Here is a 22,766-nt window from a genome sequence, read left to right on the forward strand (position 1 = left end):
GAATAAATCGCTTGGCTGGCTTAGGACTTGCCTTGCTGTCCCCCCAGAAGATCTAAAGGAAAAGGTTTAGTCTGCTGGCTGGATGGATGGATGGATGGGTGGGTAGGTGGGTGGATGGATGGATGGATGGATGGATGGATGGATGGGTAGGTGGGTGGATGGATGTCAAATCCCTTCCAGCCTGGATGTTGTTGTGAAGTTTGTAAATGTAATATAATTATCTGATCAGATACAGGTCATAACTCTTGGATGATTATCCATGGTTGCCAATGTCCATACTCATATTTATTATTTATTTTCTCGTCTTACTAGTGTGCCATAAAATAAAGTGCGAGCATAAATCTTGCTTGATTCCAGCTCAATGAAAGTTTCCCAGCCTGTCTTGATGCTGACTCTAAATGTTTCTGCAGCTCCATCATGTTCAAACTGATCCCATGGCTAAAAACGCTGACTGTTCATGCTGTCATTGATCTGACAGCACAACAAAGATAAATAAATAACCAGGCAGCATCATTTTTTTGTGTTTCTGACTGAGCAAACAAAGTGATAGTGACCCTTTATAATCTCTGCAGAGAGCCAAAGTTTGCCCGGACCGCCAGCCTGCTCTCACCTCCTCCTGCTCGTAGTTTATTTCGGAGATCTGGTGAAAGGTTGAAACAAATCTGATAGAGACAGACACGGGATGCTTGAAGAGTCTATACCTTTATCACCTCTAGATAAATATGCTATGTGCAGATCAAAAACAGGAGGTTCAAAATATAGTTCTGAATTTACAGTAGCTAAACTCTAATAATAGATTTTCATTTAAACTGTTGAGAGAAATGCTGAACTACAAATATCCTGGCTTGTGTCAACTAAGCCCTCACATGTTGTTATTACGACTTCACCTCATGTCGCTGTTATTTCCTCTGCGACACTACACGGGTTTCTCCTTTAGCGGCTACGTCAGAGGGTTGTGCATAAAACCAGGCATGTGCAGCTGCCTGCTGTGGCGATCCTTGTGAAGTAGCTTTGTTTTACACTAAGTGGTTTTTGTAAATTTGCCTCTAATACAGCAACAATTTGGGTTCCTTCATGTTTATTTATAAATGAATGAAGTGAATAACTGTCACACACTTCCCCAATTGTTCATTCTCACTTGATCGTGCATCAGTGCCAAGCAATTACCACATGCATGAAAGACGAAATGTCTCATGTATGATGACATGATATCACAACAAGCATGATGATATCACACAGGAAAGCTACAAAGAGGAAGACCGCTTTGCGGTAACTTACACAAAAACACTGAAGAAGACTCAGATTAAATCGACAGCCTGAAAATTAACCAAAGTTTTAGAAAATGTGTTTGAGCAGCAAATAGATCCCATCGAAACTTTATTAAAATGAGTAAAAAGAACACTAGATTATTCCAAAGGAAAATCATGAGCCATCCCAAAGCCATCTGTCAAGTCCTGATTTTAACACTAAAGAAACCAAAGCTAGGAGATAATCAAAAGTAACAAATTTAGTAGTAAATGTAGGTAAAAAGCTGACTTCATATGCTATTACTTGTTCTGAGCAGCTACCTGTCCCAACACTTGTTTCTGTTCCTCTCCTGTATGCCACGGACACATTCAACCAGAGCAGGTTTACTATTGAAACTATGATCATTTACATGATAGTGAAGTTCAGATTTTGTAGTATAGAATTAATTTGGTTAAATTTTTCATCTCTGGTACTTATAAAGTTTGAAGTGGGCCTGTAAATGTGGACGTCATAATTAAACAATCATCTGATTCTGAAGGGGTCAGATGGGATTACCTCCTGGTTCTTCCTGATGCATATTTATCATAAATGTGCTTGCAGTTTGATTATGTCCACTCAGATGATAACATGGATAAACCTGGGAGCATAAAGTCATCTTCATAGCCTCTTCAGGCCTCCTGTGCGCTGGCGACAGATAGAGCTCGCTTTGTGGCCTTTGCTTATCATTTTCTTCTCCTGCAGAGGTTCAGTATGTGCTGCCGTCTCTATGCATCACTGTGACAGGCTTTGCCCACTGCCTTGACCAAACAGATGAAACAAGCTACTCTGACTTCTGGTTTAAAACCTTTTTTAAAAAAAGTGTTAATTTCAGTCCAACATGTGTGAAGTCATTCCTTTGTTACAGCAGTAGGAAGCGCATGGCACTGTGGTGAACTCGTGCACTAGAAAATCCTGTAATCACTAGCAGTATAAAAGAAGCCATAGATAATCTATTATAGCCATACTAGTGATAAAGTATCTGTATTTTGAATTTAGTGACTCATATTTAGTGAGCTCTACTGATATCAAGGCAATAAAAAATAAAAAGAGGAGGAAAAAGCCCTGATTTTGTTCATGTGCTCCTAGAAATCCTGGAATTTGCCTGCAGCTGGTGACGAGCTGGGGTTCAGATGAGGCCTGGGGCTTTAAAGTGTAACTTAACACTAAATCCATCGTTTGATCAGCAGCATTTCATATTCAGTCATGTTTACTGTACAGGTCACTGATCCGGTTTCAGAGAGATATTGATGGCCTAAGCACGAGACATCCATGAATATTGTTTTCTGGGCTAAATCTGGTCAGTGTGTTACAGGCTTAAAAAGACTGACATCCAATAAAGTGAAAGATGAAATGTCTTTTTTGGCTATTACAAAGACTTGAATTCACAGTCACAGTTACTGAGGCCAAAATCCAGTCGAATTAGGTTCAGAAGTGAGCAGCAGATTACTCTAGCAAGCTTTCAAAACTGCATACAAGCCATTAATTTGAGCAACTCGTTGACAAAATTAGAAGTTTACCCAAAGGGTGAATGGGATTTTCTCCTGATTTGTTTTTTTTTTTCAATAAGGAAAGTCAAAGTTACAACTTCAAACCTTCAGAGCTTCTTTATCACATTTGTATTGTAAAAAAAACAGATAATTACAAAGATACTTATTATGACACACTGAAGGGGCTTTGTGTCATGTTCAAGACTTGAGTCAGGACCTAAATGCGGCTTGCTCACCTGCTCAACCAGGTGAGCCGTAATGTGCCAAAGTGGAACTCTACTGGTGACAGCACCAGAATAAAAATTATCCAGGATTGGGAGGAAAAAGGGTTTATTTCACTGATTCTAGGCATCTTTTTAACAACTCAAGAGTTCCTATTTTACCTTACATTCACACCTGTGGTGCAGTAGTTAGAACTGTCACCTTATAGGCTGGGTTTTAAATTCAGGGTCAGTAGTTGTGCATTTCCCTGTTGATCCTGTATCTGTGGACGCCAAGTCCGAGCCCTGCAACCCTGACATGGGTAGAAAAAGAAAGATGGCTGGATGAATTCACATGCTGGGACATAAAGACTTCTAAAAAAGGCAGCTTTCCACCTTTCACATCTCAGTGCTGTTCAAGTTTTGTTTTGTTTTTTTAACTGGAGTTAAAGCCCCCAATAAAGAAAAATCTGCATCACTGCATCAACTTGGCACTGGAGGGCCTGCTTTCCCTCTCTCAAATATTGTTTTGCAGTTATTTAACCATAGCACACACCATTTTGATCATATAAAGGGATGTATTCAGGGTGTTATGTTGCTCTTTAACAGCTCTGAAGGCCACCTCTGAGCAGGACACTGAACGCTGCACTTGCTGTCAGCTAATTTAAGAAACCATAGCAGGGCAGTCAGGTGGTTTAACTGTTGTAGCACTTTAAGTTTATGCTGCTGAATATTACATGTTACTTCTGTGTCAGTACTGTATGTATTTATGTACTCTATGTATGTACGTGAATCCTGACTGGGAATGTCAGTGTGTACAGATGTACTCTATAACGATATGCATATCATCTGTGTTTTAATGTACTCTTTGTTGTCAATAAATACAAACAGAACATTACAGTTAAAACTTGGTAAAAAATGAACTTACTGACATCAGTTTACAGGCAGGTACCAAACATCAGCAGGTTTAAAGGCATTTAGTGTAAATAATGTGGGGTCACCACTCTCATCACTTAACAACAGAAACCTTCACAGCAGGGATGTCAAACTTCTCCCTTCTGTCAGCGTTACAAATTTCACACATGGACCAGATTGGAGTCTTTGCTGAGCCAATTCTGGCCCCCGGGCCTTATATTTGACAACCGTGCTTTACAGAGAGCAGTGACCAAACCTGAGTGTTTCAATCACATTTAGTGCTTATTTTTGTCTTTTATTCAACTTTTAAAAAAAACCCCAAACAACTTATGTGCCACTTGTACACTGATATTTTAAACACCACCTAACTTCAAGGCAAGAGAGCTCAGTTTGACATTCAGAAAACACTTAACATGGATCTGCTTTTCCTTCTCTTCCTCTTTCTGACTGAAGAGTCAAACATAACTGAGAGCCAAAAGCTGAGATTTCAGACTGCTCTTAATGCTCAGATTCAAACTGTTCTTCTGTTCTTTGTATATCCCTAATATATGATGATGATGCAGCGTGGTTTGCTTTGTGACTGGTGTCTGGTTTCAACAAGCAAAGACGATAGCTAGACGAAGAATAACTCTTCATTAAGTGTTCAGATGTCCTGTTTATGGGGGAAAGTGTTTAAGACGAGCCTTTGCAAACCAGTGGTCACATCACATCAACTAAATCCAACTTCTATACACAGCCTATGCTCTTTTAGCTTAGAAGCCCCGCCCACTGGGTGTTCAAACCTTCTGTTTGCAGATAACAGCCAAACAGAAGACAGTTGGTTTAAAGAGGGAGGAGTTAAAGCAGCTTGTTTCAGACAGAGAACGAACTGAGAGGCTGTACCAAAGATTATTTTGAGCCTTGAATCATGGAAGGCTAGTCTAGAATCCAAGAATAAAAATGAGCCCTTTAATGTGCCGTTAACACTAAGTGCATCTTTTGGTTCATAAAATCACAGGCAGCACTAACAAGGTGCTGAGACTGAAACAAGGTCCAACTCCAGTTATCCTTTCCATATTAAGAGATGTGCGGACTATCAGGTTCTTTTATTTATTTACGTCCGCTGACCTTCTCAAAGTGTAGCTGGAATAATCAAACGGAGCCAGTGACACACGTCAAAAACACCCCCACATGCAAACCCGTGACATCAGCTGTTGCGCATCACACGGTGAAACACCAACACTGAACGTGTGTTTCAATGTTAACTGTAAATACGGGTAAAGGGATTGTGTTAAGGCAACACTGCGCACAGATACCTCTGAGGTTTGGATTAATTTGTTACATGAAAACAAGTCCGAGTTTCCAGCCAAGAACAGGAACTGCTGGGAGCACCAGAGTGATTACAATCCTCCTGAGACGGTCTGCTGTTTCAGTCCAAAAAGTTTCCTTTTGATTTTTGTATCTGGATAAAACAATTAAAGACAAACACTTTCTCATTCTCCTGTCTTCATCTTTGTGAAAATACAAAACCAGTCAGAGATTAGTTGACTCGAGCCTCTGTGGGGTCAGACTGGATTCAACGTGTTTCTGTGGTAAACCTTCTCCCACATCACCGTCCTGCAGATGCAGAAGAAATCCCACAGGTTGCAGAGGACGCCACGGTCGAACGGATTCTCCTCGTCCTTGCAGGTCTTCAGGTATGAGATCCTGTGGCGGGACATGAACTCCCAGGTGGTGCAATTGATAGAAATCAGGTACAAGTGGGAGCCTAGCAGCACCACCACAACCACAGAGAAAATCCCGACTATGCACAACGCTGCCAGCAGAAAGCCATTCACCCTGAACCACTGCTCCCACGTAAGAGCAGGAGAAATGCCTGACCTGAAACACAAGGAAATTACACAACAGGAATAAACTTAGATCTGTTTGGCTATAACAGAAGTTCATCATAAGAAAAAAAATCTGGATTAATTCACTGGTTTGTCCCATAAAAAGTTGTTTATAAGAAAACTAAACATAATTTAGCAAGATTAAAATCATCATCAGTTTGGTTGTTCACAGAATTTGCTGATAAGCAAACAACTGAACATCATAAGCCTGTTCTCACCCTGAATACTGACTAGTAGGTATAGAATGCATGCTTCTTTTTTTAATCTTATATACAAACAAAGCAGAAGACAATGATGAAATGCAAAAAACTGCAGTTCCTCTAAAGTCCACTTGAGGCTTGCTTCAGTTTAAACAAACTGCTTGCCTTCTATGGATAGTCTGCAACCATAGTGAGGTCACCCACTGCTTCTGGATGCCATATTTTGAAACTGAAATCAAGGTTGAAGAAGTTATCAGCTTCTTGACGGTTGCAGAGCACAGCCACATATGCATCTGTTAATAACAAAATACTAGAAGCGCAACCACCAAAACTGAAGCACAAACTTTTAGTCAAATCCATTAAAAATGCTCGAAAAAGGCATCAAAAGCATAAAAACGCTCAAACTGTTCAGTTCAGAGGCCCAATGGAGAACTAGCTGCTACAGCACACCTGGATTAACTGGTGAGTTCAATAAAAATCCCATTTACTCATTACTATATTGGACGAACTTCAATTTTTAGTGTTGCCACAGAGACCGGCACACAGCAAAACAGCAACGCAGTGGTAACACAAAAAAAAAACAATGACTCTTTAAAAATGACAGCGTTGGTCACGTCACAGTGGTTATGTCCAGCGCTTATATACAGTCTATGATTTATCTTTGATGAGAAGCCTGCTGCCTGACAGGACAAAAACACTAATGGTTTCTTTTTTGGTTGATGGGGACATCGCTGTAGGCCAGAGGGAATACATGCATGTCTCAATGTTTAAACATCTGCTATAAAACTAAGCGGGATGTAGTACATTACATTACCTTGATAGAGTAATTTAAAATATTACATTTTTCACAGGGCAACACGAAATATCGGTTATGTATTTTTGAGAGTGAATGAATTAACAAAATCTGAAACAGAACATGCTACATCATCTTTGTTGTCACCAATTCTCCTGACTAAAGGCACATTTCAGATTTTATTTAGATGTATAAAAATGGGTGTTTAACAACCACGCTGCCAGCTGTTTGGCTGCCAGCTGTTTGGCTGCCAGCTGTTTGGCTGCCTGTACTCAGAAGCTTGCAAAGTGTAAACTGACATGTTTTTTTTTAAATTCATTCTTCTGTGTCCAGGGCAACACTGGTTTCAATAAATGTCATGAAATATTGTTGAAAGGTTTGCCCACATTACCCCAAGTGTTTTCTTTTATGCTTTACTCAGCTGATAATCTCTGATTATTACCCAGTAAAGTTTAATTACCACAGAGCTTACTTCTGCCTCTGTGTGTGCACATAAACCTCTGCTCCACAGCGGTGCCTTTAACTGGAAACCTTAAAATGAAGACGACTTGAACTTTATAAGTGTGCTTAAGCAACCTGTCACAGATCATCCTTACACAATTTAACCACTCAGTTCAGTGATGTTCTCCAAAAGTCACAATTCTCCAAAAGTCACAAGTTACCCAATTCCTTCTAAAGATAAAGCGGCAGAGCAGAGTACACTCAGTACAAGATAAGTTTTCACTGAGTCACTGCTGGAAGGCAAATTGAGGCCACAAATATTCCCAGCAGATAAGGACATTTATCTTAGAGGCTGGAGACGGGCGGAGGCATTTAGCAGACGTACAGAGCGACGTGAAGGCCCGACAGCAGGGTGAGCAGCTGCACCAGCAGGTAGATGATGAACCAGCGGTGGTTCCTCTCTCCCACGCAGTTCTCAATCCACGGGCAGTGGTGGTCGAAGCGATGGACGCAGCGTTTACACATGTGGCAGTGCTTCGCTCTCATTGGCTGCTGCTTGACACACATGGAGAGAAAATAAAATAAAGGTGCTGTTACTAGGAAAGGTTGATCGCTCTCCAGATTTTTTAGATGGTTTCTTTTGGGTAATGCAACCAAAAGAGAAAGTTAAATCCTTCTACAGCTGCACTGATTAGTTGATTAAAAGAAAATCAATCTGCAGCTCTTTCTGCGATTAAATCAGTGCTGCAAACAGACTCGCAGACAACGCCTCAGGGCCGTAAGAACATTTGTTGGGCTGTAAAAGTCCCTGATAAGGAAATAGGGGTAAGATACATGGGTGTGGCTGAGATCAACACAGAGAACATTTTTCTGCCACTGAAAAAATACAGTACAAAAGGTTTTGACTGAGCTTTGTCTGGCAAAACTTTCTTTTTCTCTTTCATGATGGAAACAAGCTTCCATACTTGAATGAACCAATGCACAGGGGGAATTTGGTTAATGCTGGCCTACAACTGAGTCTTTGCAAACTCTGACAGTGTCTGTGAGCCAGTTTGCAGGGCTTATTTAATTATAGAAGAAAAAATAAAATGAGACTTAATGTAGCAAATTTAAAAAACACAGTTTGGTTGTTAACCAAAGAAAATGACTGGACATCATAAATCTTTAAACAATGACAAAGGTGAGTCTGTGGCTCTTCTTGACTGGCAGGTGCAAAGTCTGAACTTCAAAGCAGAACATGTTTATAGCCTGGTGAAAAAAACAGTTTTAACCTTTTTAGATAATGTTTTTTATTTGTTTTTTTTATATAACTTAAACTCAGAGGTGTGGACGCTTTGATTAACAGGCGTGCCAACAAATAAAAGCTGGACAAAGCTGCGGTGACATTACCCATTCGATTTCACATTTTAAGACCTCGGCGTGTTTCATACTTGGGCAGATTTCTGGTGCACAAAGGCGTGTTAAAAGCAGAGCCAAAGCCACAGAAATGGCCTCTATTCCAACAGATACTTCTTTTTATTTACTTTTTGCTTTCCAGTAAGCTCAGCTACCATGTAGCTTCCATCGTCCCATCAAATACTTTCACGCAGTCCAACCAACAGTCAGCCTGAGGTCCTGTCCACACACACAGGTCATGTAAGTGGTGGTATTAGGCTGCTGAAAACTGAGCTTTTCATTAGCTTTTTGTCTCAGGAAAAATTAAGACTTTGTTTTGCAGTGTTACCTTTTTTGTGAGATGAGACTGTGTGTTGTCTTATTGTTTGTTAGTGATACACCTAGGCTTCTGATTGGTCAACATTCCTGTATGGTTAGAGTTATGTTACCACCTGTTGCTGTGGCACTTTTGACAGTTCATGGCCTCGTTTTGTTTTTGAGTTTTTTCTTGTGACTTGTGATGCAAAACAGTGTTGCTGTTGACGGGGTCTTATAAACAAAAGAGGAAAATTCCAGTTTTTAAGAAATCCTCGTGTACGTGTGGATGTAGCCTCAAATTCACAATATTTTGAAAGCCAAGTTTCTTTCAGGAGGAGGATGTTTGTGTCTTTGGCACCATTTTAATATCAGCTGCTTCTCCTGACATATGATGCAGAAAGACACCATTTAAACCCAACACACAGAATTTGATGAGTTGGAAATGCGGTCACGTCAAACTTGGTGAGCACTGGAATTTGGCAGCTGGCAGCAGCTGGTTACCTGCAGCAGGCAGTATCCACAGCGCCTCAAACGAGGGGTCGATGACTGAGGGATCATCGCCTCCATTTCTTCATTCGGACTCTGAGCGCCCTGTGTAACACAAACAGACGTCAGTCACAAGTGTTCACACGCACACAGAAACACTGCAACCTTTCAGCATTAATCACAGGTTAGTACAGGTTTTAGTCCATTTGCTGATAAGAAAACATCACATCACTGCTGACCTCTCCGCAGCAGAGAAAAGGCAGTTAGTGGTCACCACTATTACAAAACATTATGAAACCAACCTTTCACAAAGTGTTTTAATCCTTAAAGAAGGTCAATTAACTGCTTCTTATATAGTGCTTTTCAACTCTATTTGAGCATTCAAATAGCTTTACACAACATGTCTCATTCATCCATTCTATCTAATGTTCTCACTGACTCTGATAAACGCATCAGGAGAAACTCAGGGTCCAGTATCTTGTCCAAGGATACTTTGGCATGCAGACTGGAGCAGCCAGGGATTGAACCTTCTGCCTGCCTGCCTGCTGAGCCACAGCCAGCCCTCAAATTAGGATCTACTTTGAATTTGTAATCCAAGTCTTTTTAATTAAACTCACCTTGACAGTGTCATTGAGCACAAAGCCGGGGTCCATCAGGGAAACGGCAAAGTACAACAGCACTGACAGAACGACCAGCAAGAAGAAGAGAGCCGGCAGCAGCAGCTCTCCCTGCTCCTCACATCTCCGCAAGCCTACACACACACACACACACACACGCACACACACACGTAAGAGCTAACAAAAAGTAAGATATTCTCCAAGATTTATGTAGAAATGTGGCAGCTAAATAATCTTGCCCTCCTGTGTAGAGAGAGGGCAACCCTAACAGCGGAAAGGACTTTGGGTCATAGCATACATCCACTGTTTTCATAGTATCAGCTGTTGCCTTCAGAGCGGAGGTATTCTTTGACTTGTTGCAGAACAAACAGATTTAAATTCTCACTTGTTCCTACCACTATTAATTTTTAATTATGTGATTTGTTGGGGTTTCAGGGTGTATGTGTTATCTATGCTGCTGACTACAAAGCACACTACCCCTCAGGGATAATATACTTTATTTTAATCTTGATATTGAAAATGTACAAGAGACAAAAAAACAAAACAAACAAAAAAATCTTCATATTCGTTGAGACTGTAAAGTCACAAGTTGTTAAAACAAATGGGAAATTACTTTTTTCTTCATTATAACTCTACTTGTATACAACTTAAAAAAAAACCATATTATTATATGGGTTCATATGAGTATATTAAGGCCACTGTACATCAGATATTGGATTTTATTTTTTTATTTTTATTTAAAATTTTATTATTTGAATATATATGACAAATTATTCAGTCTGGAAAGGCGTTGCATTGAAATATTTAATTATGATATGACCATTTTTAACCCCAAAAAATATATATTTATTGGAGGTTTATGTATCTATTTTTATTTAGGCTCATTTCTTGTGTTTTTAAATAAAAATATTATAATTTGTGGAGTAACTTGTAACAGCAACTGACAGATACATGTCAGGTGGTAACAACTACATAATTTCCCTTAATAAATGTAGGTAATATAAATAATAAAGATACTCGAAAATGCTCAAGTAAAATAAAAATCCTTGTAATTGGAGCCCAACTACCATTCAGCTCCATCCTGTTGCTAACGGCTAAAAGCTAGCTGGTTGCAGTCTGAGTGACTTACTAGTGTTGTGCAGGAACAGAATGACGGTTATGATCCAGGTGAGCAGTGTGTGAGCGACCCGGACCAGAAACCCGCTCCGAAACACGTTCTGCACCATATTAATAAAAGCACCTGTCACCTGTCACCGCTGCTAACGAGCCAGCTAAGAAGGTTAGCATTACCGAAATAAACACATATATATTAAATAAAGACCGAGAAACTTTTAAATATACTACAAAGCAAATGTAGAAATGTAGAAAATAATCTGGAGTCGATTACAGGCGTAAATACGCATTCAATCAAAAATAAAACAACCGACTTCTGTTTTTATGTTGTTCATTCAGTCTACTTCCTTGTTTCCCTACGGCGGCCTGTATAGGTCAAACCGTTCGAACTGACCATGCGCAAAAGGTTTTCGCAATAGTAAAATACGTCGGCTAATGTTACATCAAAGCACCGTTTATTTTAAGGAAGTCAGACTTGAATTTTGAAATGAAATTATGCCAAACTTTTTTTTAGAGAATTTGGCTATATTCCATTCAACACAGTGCAAATGGCTTGTAACTGAAAAACTAAAGGGACCAAAAATGGTCCCAGGGCCAAAGAAGGGTTAAAAAGATTAATTTCGAGTTTAAAAATCGTTTTTTCCCCATCAATAAAAATTCTTAGAAAACAGTGACGTCACTTTTTTCTCCCTTTTTGTGTGTGTAAAAAAGGTTGACACGAGCATCTGTTTCATTAACTCACAGGTAGTTTTGCGGGTAATGGCTAATCCATTTCTGTAATTAAGTGAGCGCAGAGAGTTTAGCCTGCTCTTTATCTTTGGCTGCCACCGAGAAGCTTCTAGAAACTGTCTGAAGCTTCTGGGAAGCAGCTGATTATCGGAAACTGCACAGGAAGTGTCAAGAAACGTTACTGTTAGAGGGTTAATGTGCCACACACTTACTTACAAATATGTAAGACTTAGTGGGAGGTTAAATCAACATCATTTTTATAAATTTGAGGTATTTTTTTTTATTATATAGCACTTATTGAAGATGTTGTTATAAAACAATCTGACATATAATCAAAATGTTGTGTAAGCCACAAATCATCTTGCTGAGAGCGCCATGAAATTATCAAGTCAACAAATTTATATTAATATTAATAATATAATTATCGGGGGGGGGGGGGGGGGGGGTTGGTTTGGTGGGGGGTTTTTTCCCAGTGGTGGATATAAGTAGGTGCTTTACTTAAAAATAAAAATGCCACAAGGTTAAAGAAAAATGTCCTGTGTTAAGTAATCAAAACCGAAAGTATTCACTATGACACAATGTCTCTTTTCAAGATTTTAACTTAAGATTTGCAGCTTCCAAGTGTTTTTGTTTGCAAACAATAATAATTTGTCACATGCAAGATAAGAAAATAAAATACAGTCTTTTAATTTTGTTCCAGTGTGCACAGGGTGCCAATCCTTCTTTTCTTTTTTTCTTTCTTTTTGTTTTTGAAACATATGATAGGACAGAGAACAGGACAAAACCTGATACAGACCAGAACACTTACAAGATAACAAATACTGGTATAAACATTCAAATGAGTGTAGTCCATGCAGGTGTGTGTATTACTCTGTTCAGTGTGAAAGTCTTTTCATTTCTTCTTGTTTTACTTCCAAGGAGCCAGACTTTCTTCTATTTTTTTAGGTGCCCTTGAGCAATAGTTTTCCAAGCTTTTTGAATGCCCTGCTTTTTCTCTCATTTACAGTCCAGTACTCGTAACTGACCGTATTCAGGGAAATCATGAATATTGACCTATGAATCATTCGTGCACAAGAAAAGCAGAAGAAAATCATTGGGAACAGGTTTTATGAAGTGATGAATCCAAATCTAAAATGTTTGGTTTGAGTCAGTATGTAAGTGTCTACAGCCTCTGTCATGGTTCTGAGCTTCATTTGAAACTGTGAAGTTTGAGATGTGAAACTGGGTGGGAAAAGCATCAGATTTTCACCATGACAATGATCCCTAAAACACTGTCAGTGCAGTAAAAGCATGCCTGGATAGAAACACACCACTTAAAATATAAAGAAATTAGAAGTGGCTCAAGACTTTTGCACAACACTGCACATAATTACATTATACTTTCTGAGGAAATTGCGACAGGCCCAGTTACCACAAAAACTGCTAATTAACTTATACCGCTCCACCATCGAGAGCCTTCTGACCTACTGCTGTACTGTGGAGGACAAGAGAAAACTGTAGTGGGCACTGAGGGCGGCAGAGTGGGCAACTGACACTTCACTAATCCCCCTCAGAGACATTTATACTGGCAGACTTCAACAGAAAGCCAGTATCATCAGCAAGGACCCCTCGCACCCTGGACACTGAAAATAAAAGGAATAAAAGAAAGGAATTACAAAGCTCTTCTTCAAAACATGAAGTTTTTCTGAAATAATCTCATAACATCAAATCCTCCAGGAAGGTTCCCAGGTGTGAAGTGACCCTGAAGAATCTGTAGCCACAATCAGAGCTAGTTAAAATCTCTAAAAAGAAAAAGAGCTTCAATGTTTCCTATATAACTGAACTGTTTGTGAAAGGAAAGCTTGTGATTCCAGATACTTTCACAAACCTTCCCAAGAAAAACTGACAAATGAGTTCAAGGAAAAGTGATTGGGAAAAGGGAGGTAGGAGGTAATATTTTGGACTAGTTGTCTGGAACCATGCAGTTATCACATCTGCCAGACACTTCAGGGTCACTTCACTCTGTAAATGTTGCTGATCGTAGCCATTGTGTGCATTTATATACCACGTAATCACTCAATTCTTGTTTTGGAAGCAATGAAAAGATCCACTTTTGGATATTACAGATGCACCACCCAGGCATGTGCAGTTTAAAAATAAGAAGCCTGTCTGCTGAGGTTCCACTTCTGTTTTCATCACATGCACGATCTGCATTAGGAAAACCCTCCAAACACCACAAATATGTAAGACTACCAAACTTCTCAGTCTGGAGGAGTTTGCTGTTTGGAGCTGAAGTGTACCCCTCAGCCTTTTTGAGCTTCAGTGTGTGAATTTCAGGGGAAAAGAAAAAAAGAGAAATGAGACAGATTTATAATTTCCATTTATTTGCATCGAAAATGGTCCATTAAAACACTAAGTCAGCATTGACAACATCATTTAGAGGCTTACTAGCTTTAATTAAAGTGCATTATGCCGTCTGTCTTTTCACTTTCTAAATACACATGCTCTTCTTTAAAATGAAGAAAGAAAAAAAAAGCAGAAAAAAAAAAAGCAGCCCTTTAACCTGAGGTGAACATTAAGTAACATTCAATTAAACAAGAATTAGGGCGACTAAACACATCAACGATCTCATTGCATCAGCAAAGTTTCTTTTCCCGCCCCGTTTTCACCATTTCAGACAACTACATGTAGTTATCAACATTAAGGCTGATTTATGTAGTTGCACATTTTGGCTCAAGATTTACTTCCCTTTCTAAATAAAACAATAAATACAGGACGGGTGGTAATAAATACTCCGGTCAGTCAGTCACTCAGTCATTCATTCAGGGGTGGAGAGAAATTCAAACTGTGTGCAAAAATCTTCCCGTCTGGGACAATCATTTCACTCTGTGCATTTTAATGCTTTATCCACCAAGATTCACTCAAGAGAAGAGCAAAAATATTTGGTCCTTGCTTCTCATACAGTCACCGTTCAGCTTCTCTTTAAAGGTAATAGCAGCAGTCACGACATCCTGAGCTCACAGAGTCCATAACCTCCACCTCGTCGTGTCCTTTCTAGTCTTTCATCAGCTGACATTCACAGAATGAAATGGCTCCGCGAACCTCTGGAGGGGCCTGAAAGCCCCCGGGGGGATTCCTAGCATGAGCCTTGGGAGGGTGAGGGGTGGGGGACTAGGGAGCCTTATCTTGAGGTCACTCCCAGCTGTGTCTTCAGGTGCTCGTACACAACATAGCTGATGCTGACGGCAGGGATGACTTTAAGGAAGTTGGGGGCCAGGCCTCTGTAAAGCCCAGTGGGCCCCTCGTTCTGCAGGATCTGCCTGAAGAGGCTGGACATGGTCACCTGCTGTTGGCCGCCATCTACTGCAGCTGAAAGGGTTAAAAAATGGACAAGCTTAGACTTGTGTTCAAATACAGTTACTATCCAGTTATTTTTAAGTTACTAAATGTATAAAACCGTCTGCTACTGATGGAGTAACAGGTCAGTATTGAGGCCTCACCTTGTGCTTGCATGCGGGTTCGGACCAGAGCCAGGGGGTAACTGGCGAGCTGACCGCAGGTACTGGACACTGTGCCGCAGGCCAGCAGGACGAACACACCGGGGTCTGTGCTGTTGGTGCCGTACTGCTGGAGGTAGGTGTTTTTTAGCGTCTATGGAGAGAAAACAAAAAGGTCAATCTACAGTCTCAGTTTGAATTTTATTTTGTAGGAGTTCTGGGGATTTCCAAACAATGTATGCTTGTGACTGCTCACCTCGTACACTGCGAGGTCAATGCCCGCATAGGGCACGATGCCCAGCATGTTGGGGACGTATCCTTTGTAAAACGCGCCGAGGCCTTCTCTTCTGAAGATCTGCTTGGCGCAGTCAGTGATACCAGCATACTGGCCGGTCTTCCTCAGAGCAAGACGGGTTTTAAGCACCTGGAACAGATTCAGTACAGATAACGTCAGCTTTGACTGTACAGTCGCGACAGAGGCATCACAACGCTACAGGATAGATCTAATTAAAGAGATAATCACCTCCATGGGGTAGATTGTGCTCTGGGCAATCACTCCTGCCAAAGATCCTGCAACAAACCGCTCCAGGATGCTCAGAGCTTTCTTATCACTGCCGATTAAACGCTTAATCTGGAGAAGCAAGTTGAGAAAGAACAGATTAGCAAATGACATCAAGAACACTGTGCCTCGTCCATTAAACCCGTCCCTTGATAAATCCATCATACCTGCTCGTAAGCCATGAACTTGAGGGCCGACTCGGGGGCAATTTTGAGGATATTCACACCATTTCCTCGCCACAAGGACCTCGTACCACCTTCTTTGATCATCTGCATGAGTCCGCTCATGATGCACATGTTGTTGGTTCGGGATCCGTAAACCTGGGGGAGGAAGAATATTGTATTTGATTAAACTACTACACTAATTATGGGATGACTTGGGCATGGTGCCATGTGGGTCATCATGTTTTTAACCAAATCTAAGCCAACTGGGTGAATATCTAATCAATAGGACAAAGTCTCCTGACGCACACCATGGGGATGATGACACATTTAGTATGGGTAGTTTGAGCTTGGATGACAGCGAGTACTATGAAGCCAAGGGTGTGACAGCGGTTTGAGAGCAGTCATTGGTCATTGCCTGGACTCTGGCCCCTTGCCGTTACACACTGTTAAACGTTAACTTGCTTGTGAGCGTTAGGTGACGGGCGCTTGAGCAATTTCAAACCATAATGGCCACAAATACTCAGAGCTAAAATCTCAGTAACGTTTAACATGTCATGCATCAGCGGACACTTTAAATGCCCGACAGCTTTAGTCATAAGACCCACAAGCGGAGAAATTTCCACAACTTCCTCTTCACAGGCCCATCATGTGCCTGCACTTGATCAACAGCTGCTTCAAGTGTATTAAGAGGTCCAAGTCGATCTTACCTGCATCGTGACTTTGAGTCGATCCAGGGGGGCAGTGCAGGTCCTCGAAACTGCTCCTGCTCCTCCACCTGCGACCAGATGTCTCCACCACATCCCAGTCTGCTTCTCCTCAATGGTGAAGTCATCGGGGACCATGAGATTCTCTCCAACATCGAATATCTGATCAGAAGATGACAGGAATGGTCAGATATAGAGAGCAAAAAACCCCTAGTAGAGGTTTTAGTCATTATGTCTCGGCAACTAACAGAAATTACACTCATTATGGAAACATACATGAAGAGATTACAAAGGACAGAGTGGAGGTTAGTTTCACATGGACCACTCTTTAACATTTTGGAACAGGACCCATTTTGTGTCAAGCTTCTATTCTTAACCAACATGTGGTAAAAATCCTTTGTGTTAACATCTGAACATTTCTCTCATGTGGGCCACATGATGGTGAGCTCATGTGTGACTGCAGGTTAAATGTGTAAGCATCCCCCCACCAGCACAGCAAATGTCAGAACACGGGGATTGTTTTCCAAAGGAAGACATGTTGAGAATATAGGTCAGGGATCTGTTTAAAACCTCTAGCTTTCCCCCCTTTAAAAGAAAAAACAAAACAAACCTCAAGCATTTTGCCTTCTTATTCTCTCTCTGGGACTCTTATGGAGATAAAACTGTGCAGGTTGACATCTGACCTGACTTTCTGCAGTCTGAAATGATCCAGCACTTTACATCTCTGCTCAGCCTGAGGCCGGCTTGTGCCGCCAGGCGAGTCTGCTAGTCTCATTAGCTCTAAAATAACTTGTTCTGCCCCTGAGATCAGAATGTGTTCCTCCGGGAGCTGTGCTATATTACATCTCCAGTCTGCACCTGCTCTGACCGCTGCTGCTGCTCTCCTTTACATAACAGCACCGAGACAAATCCTTCCAACATAATCCTGCAGGAAAGAGCCCAATTCCTTTCATGGCCTAAGAGCTTAATTGCTGACGCATGGTTTGTGCTCATGGCCTTTCTGGGAATTTGCTCTTTAATTGACCCACTCAACAGGAGGGTGTAAGAACTTTTGCCTTTGCTATGTTATTGTTATCGCATATGATGATAAAGTTATCAACCAAGAATAGCTAAAAGTAGGACATGTGAAAGGTTATGCAAGAGCAGAATTTTCTACTTCTCTTTCATAAAGTTAATTTTGGCACATTAATGATTTGTCTCTAGTTTTAGGCTCTGAAGGTCAAAGCAGCAGATTTGTTCCCTTTTTTGGGCAAAACTTTTGGTTTCAGTGTGAAGTACTAACCGTGGAGTGTTTCCAGTAAAGGATGATCTCAGGAATGTTCTCCGTCTTCTCCACCATGGCATACTTGCTCCAGTCTTTACTGCCGATTGTTATCATGCCGTTCTTATCCATGCTTTAAAATAAATAAATGTATAAAATGATGAGACATTGTTTCCTTAAAAAAAAAAAAAAAAAAATCAAAATCTAAAATCCCAAAGATTAAAAAGATATATACATATATATATTTTTTTTTACCTCTTAAGGACTTTCTCCGCATGTTGCAGAGAAATATGCACACCAAGGTCACGGAGCGACTGCATGAACTCTTTAGGGTCAACGCGGCCTTTAAAAGGAAGCAAAGACACGTTGTGAGAAAATGCGTCCTTCACACTTAAAGCTGCGGAAATGACACAAAGTGAAATTCGAAACCACTCGAGGAGTTTCGTGTGAAACAAAGAGCATGACTCTATCTCCTGCCACATACCTGCATTCTTCCTGTCGAGACTCTTCACCACAAGCTTCAGGTCTTTCTCGTAGTCTTGTAGATAGTGAACAAACTCCTCAAAGTCCAGCTGTCCGTCCGAGTTGTTTTCTTCCCTTTTTAATGTTTTCTGTGAAGAAGAAATAAAACCAGAGTCAGACAAGACGGCAGAATTTGAATAATCTGATTTACTGATTCCAATCCAGTGAGTCAGCTTCATGGAGGAGTAGAAGGTGACATTTAGCAATGGTATGCAGTAGTCATCTCCCCTGAGAGTTTAACAATGTCTTATGAAACAAGTACAGCAAGTTTGAAATGTACCTTGTAACTGATGCCTCCCAAATGATTAGATAAGTGACCATAAACCAGCCCTGGAGACCCACTGGCGCATTAAAGGTGTCCCCTCAGCTTGATTTTTATTACCCAAAGGGCAGCTATGACCATTTGCCAGGCCACAAGCCTCTTGGCTTTCTTGAATGACATCTATTTCTCCTGGGCCTATTAGGGTATTAGGTAATAACACCCTTGTCCATCTTCACCCTCAACTGCAGGCTGACCCAGCCAACTGCTTTAATCCATGTCTAGGTTGAAACCTGCAGGGCTAAAATAAGACCGGGATATACTGCTATCATTGACTGATACCGTCTGACCTGCTGCCCAGACCGCCTGTAGGCATATGACTGAACCCGATACCCAAACTGCAGATATTTGCAGCTTGCACCCTACTCCCTGCAGGAGTGCATCAGTGTGACTTAAAGCACAGCTAAAAGGGCCATTTTGTGCCAGTTCATGAAGCCTGAGATGCCAAAGACAAACTGCTGCAGACTTTAAGTCTTTGCATAACCTTGATTAAAACACGTTTAAAAACACAATTATGAGCAAATCCTAATGAGCCCCAGCCTCTTAACCCCCCAAAAAGGCCCATAGATAAAATGTACTGGATAAGGCACTGGGCACCTTTTAAAACTTGAAATAATGACAGATTTTTTTTAGAGTGGTTTCTAAACCTTTTCTTCCCAATAATTTAATTTGTGTTGACAGATGCATTTAAAACAATCACATTGTTATGAAATCGTGAAATTAAAACATGAAAAGTCAGTGGTGGGTCAGCATTCCTAGGATTACAGATGCACCACGAGTCATAGCTATATGGGATCTGCCTGCCCCAAAACCATCAGTAGTAAAAGACCTCAAGGACATCAGGGAGAAACGCATGACCTAGAAACGGGAACAGCTAATTAAACAACTTTTGTACTTATGCACACGATTTACTTTTTCTCAGTTACATATAGCGAATGATACCGGCTTCTAGCTGCCCTCTTTCAGTGTAAGCGCATGGCCGGAATTCCTTTTTAGGGTGGATTTTCCCCATGTAAGCTGAATGGCAGTCTTTTTCAGCCCGAACCGGCTCGGTTAAGTTTTAAAGTTTGCAGTAACAGGCTTAAATCAACAAATATTGATTACTTTTCAATGTCATTTAGGTTAAATGCAGATGTTACGTTAAAGTTGCAGCAAAAATGCCCGGAATCTTCTCGTGAATTTTCTCGAAACCGGTCTTTTTTGCGGCCTAGTCGTAAGGCTTTTACTACTGTGCGCTAATCTTTCCGGTCGCCGGAGTGAACGGATTTGTGGCGCTCAGACTAATCAATGTTACGAACTAGGTTATTCTGACTGTGTTAGTTAACTTATTTCCTACCTTTCGCCATCGTTGGTAGGCTGAAAACTCTTGGGACGGCAGGAACACGCTGAGTTTGTTAAAAAGAGACTTCAACTCAGATGGAAGTCCGTTAGACTCGAAATATTCCACTTCAATCGGGTCCGAGTTAGACACGGGGACGTAAAGGCACAGGCCGAGCATCTTTGGTAAATTAAAACTTCAATAAATAAATAAATATCACAAAGTTGCGTCTGCCCTGTCCGGGACAATACTGAATGCCGGTAAGGAAGGACCGGCTACTAAAGAATGTCAGAAGTCCACGCCTCTTCCAGAATAGCTACGTAATTGGTCCGTCCCTCGTCAATGAAGACAAAACGTCATTTTTACTACGGACGAATAACTGAGGCCGCCCATTGATGGGCTGGACTCGGTCCCGCCTTTTCCTTTCTTTTTTTTGTGTGCGAGTGAGCGAAGGAAATTGACCAATCCTGTGGCCGGTTTAGTCTGCAATTTGAAATATTAACCAATCCTGTTTTTCCTTCCATTGGAAACTGGCGGCCACGGGGTTTACATTACGGCCTATGTGCAAGAAGCTCCGCAGAACGTCTACATAAAATAAAATAAAATTTGAAGCAACTAATTATTATATGACCACTTAATAGATTTTAATTCAATATAATAATTAACAAAAACATAAATAAATCTTTATTGATTGAAAATATAATAATAACAACAGAAAATCCACAAGTAGAATATTAAATTATTATAATAAGAAGAAAAGTATCTCTTTATTTGTACAGAATATTTTAAAAATTATTTTAAAAAAATATGAAGAATGAATGATAAAGAAGAATTCAAGGTAGGTAGTTTAATAATTTTAAGGAGAATATTTATTACATTTTATTGTACGCTGAATAGATTAGATATGTATTGTCAAGAGTATTCAAATTTACATTTTGTTTCAATCACATGCACAGTATGGTAGTTTTTGCCACATTTTCTTCTATTGTATTTGACATATTTCTTGTGTAAGTGGTCCATTAACTATGTGACCTGAGTATTTCCATTCTGTGCTACAATACATAAACATAACTACAACAATGGGGAAACTTTTTTACTGTACTGCATTGCATATATATTACAGTTTTAGCTATGTTTTTAGCACTGAGATTTTATGTAGCTCAATTAAAATGTTTGTCAGGGGTTTCCAGCCCCCACGAAAAAACCATGACAGGACAAAAACACTTGTTTTTGCTCCTTATCACAGATGCTGATTACCTGTTTACAGCTCCACTGAGGAGGCCACAGCTTTGTTTTGCTTCTTTCATTCACAAACAATGGTCTCATGACCCCCCAGACTTATCTTATATACCCTTTGCAGGAGGCCTGACTTCTATAGGCTGCAAACAAATGGATTAAACTCCATACACAAAGTAAATTGGCTGTATCTCCAGCAACTCCAAAGGTAGAAAGCTTTTTAGAGATTGCTGCATATTAACTAAACTTTATTGGTACTTTTACTTTACTGGAGAGTCTAAGTATCTCTCCACTATTGAAACCCTGTGTCTGCAACTCATCCCCTCACATGATGTTCCCTGCAAAAAGTATTGCATCACTTTGTTTGGCTTGTGGTTGGGTTTTCTTTTGGGGGGGGGGGGGGTTGTCCTCTGAGGCAGGCAAGCTGCTGGCCCATGAAGGCTGGACAAAATGAATCACAACAAGGACGAGCGCCAAAAGCCAAAAAAGGAGCTGAAGTAAAGCCAAGAGTGACCTGCTGAGCCCTTGAGGATGAGGCAGTCAGCTGATTCTGAATTTCAACAAACACACACACACACACACACACACACACACACACACACACACACACACACTGACACACTCCTCTGCATGTGTCTAAACTGTCAGGCAGTGGAAAGGTCTCAGTTTTGATGGAGACAGCTTTCCACTGTATTTTACAGTTTTTTTCTGATTGCTTAAGCACATTTTTTGTAACTATTGGCTAATTTTGCAAAACTCTTCACACAAATAAGAAAACCTGTCACCCAATCATCAAAACATTGTAGTTCTCTTGCAAAAGCAAACACAGCTAGATTAACTCTTCACACCTTCGTAAAAATGGTGTTTCCGTATCAAACAGTACACACAAGCCATCATCTACTAAGCACACAATGCGCCAACTGCACACCGATGGTATGAATACAAAACACATCTGGCGTTTGCCTTCCCTGTGCACAAGGTAGGCTATGTCAGTTTGAGCTCATACTTCTGTCATAGATCCATAAGCATAGAGGGATCCAAACTTCAAGTACTGGTGTTTGGTCAAACACATCAAAACAAACACAAGTGTTTATTTCCAAGTATAGGATTATTTGCAATCGCCATAATGACTATATGGGTTACGTGGTCTGCAGTGAACATGCTTCCTCTGCCCCCTCCTCGTCTTCCTCTTGCTCCTCCTTGTCCTTGTCGTCCTCTTCGTCCTACTTCTTCACCTCCACGTCCTCTTCCTCGGCCTCCTCTACTTCTCACTCTTTCTGCTCCCTCCATTGTACTCCGCACACACAGCTTACCTGTATTATAGTGCTTAGGCTGATTGCAAAGTGAACGAATTATCTAAGAAAGTTTTCACATGTGAA

The 22,766-nt window shown here is 40.6% G+C and overlaps 2 protein-coding genes across 2 annotated transcripts; both read right to left on the reverse strand.

Annotated features, from left to right (window-relative positions):
• Positions 1 to 3,813: 3,813 nt before the first annotated feature.
• zdhhc12a (zDHHC palmitoyltransferase 12a) lies at positions 3,814 to 11,465 on the reverse strand. The gene is made up of 5 exons (XM_085295507.1): positions 11,116 to 11,465; positions 9,987 to 10,120; positions 9,385 to 9,474; positions 7,577 to 7,743; positions 3,814 to 5,749 (listed from the first exon to the last, which is right to left on the reverse strand). The coding sequence occupies exons 1-5, from the start codon at positions 11,210 to 11,212 to the stop codon at positions 5,434 to 5,436; spliced, it is 804 nt and encodes a 267-aa protein (XP_085151633.1). The 5' UTR covers positions 11,213 to 11,465; the 3' UTR covers positions 3,814 to 5,433.
• Positions 11,466 to 14,174: 2,709 nt separating this feature from the next.
• Positions 14,175 to 20,416, reverse strand: slc25a25a (solute carrier family 25 member 25a). Its single transcript, XM_085295509.1, has 10 exons — positions 20,170 to 20,416; positions 18,477 to 18,603; positions 18,248 to 18,335; positions 18,014 to 18,125; positions 16,735 to 16,893; positions 16,031 to 16,183; positions 15,828 to 15,935; positions 15,561 to 15,728; positions 15,308 to 15,458; positions 14,175 to 15,176 (listed from the first exon to the last, which is right to left on the reverse strand). Exons 1-10 carry the CDS (start codon positions 20,329 to 20,331, stop codon positions 14,989 to 14,991), a joined length of 1,416 nt encoding a protein of 471 aa, XP_085151635.1. The 5' UTR covers positions 20,332 to 20,416; the 3' UTR covers positions 14,175 to 14,988.
• Positions 20,417 to 22,766: the final 2,350 nt, after the last annotated feature.

Source organism: Mchenga conophoros, linkage group LG12 (genome assembly GCF_057382185.1).
Source record: "Mchenga conophoros isolate Kocher_MC1m ecotype Shallow Benthic linkage group LG12, M_conophoros_male_GT1.1, whole genome shotgun sequence".
Classification (NCBI taxonomy): Eukaryota; Metazoa; Chordata; class Actinopteri; order Cichliformes; family Cichlidae; genus Mchenga; species Mchenga conophoros.

Bases quoted from the DNA above. Each gene is read 5' to 3' on its own strand.
- zdhhc12a (XM_085295507.1), bottom strand. From the start codon at position 11,212: ATGGTGCAGAACGTGTTTCGGAGCGGGTTTCTGGTCCGGGTCGCTCAC. The intron at 10,121-11,115 runs GTAAGTCACTCA...GTGTGTGTGTAG, and splicing joins TCTGTTCCTGCACAACACTA to GCTTGCGGAGATGTGAGGAG. The intron at 9,475-9,986 runs GTGAGTTTAATT...TGTGTTACACAG, and splicing joins TGCTCAATGACACTGTCAAG to GGCGCTCAGAGTCCGAATGA.
- slc25a25a (XM_085295509.1), bottom strand. From the start codon at position 20,331: ATGCTCGGCCTGTGCCTTTACGTCCCCGTGTCTAACTCGGACCCGATT. The intron at 18,126-18,247 runs GTAAAAAAAAAT...TTTATTTTAAAG, and splicing joins GCGGAGAAAGTCCTTAAGAG to CATGGATAAGAACGGCATGA. The intron at 15,936-16,030 runs GTATGATGGATT...TTGCTTCTCCAG, and splicing joins AGTTCATGGCTTACGAGCAG to ATTAAGCGTTTAATCGGCAG.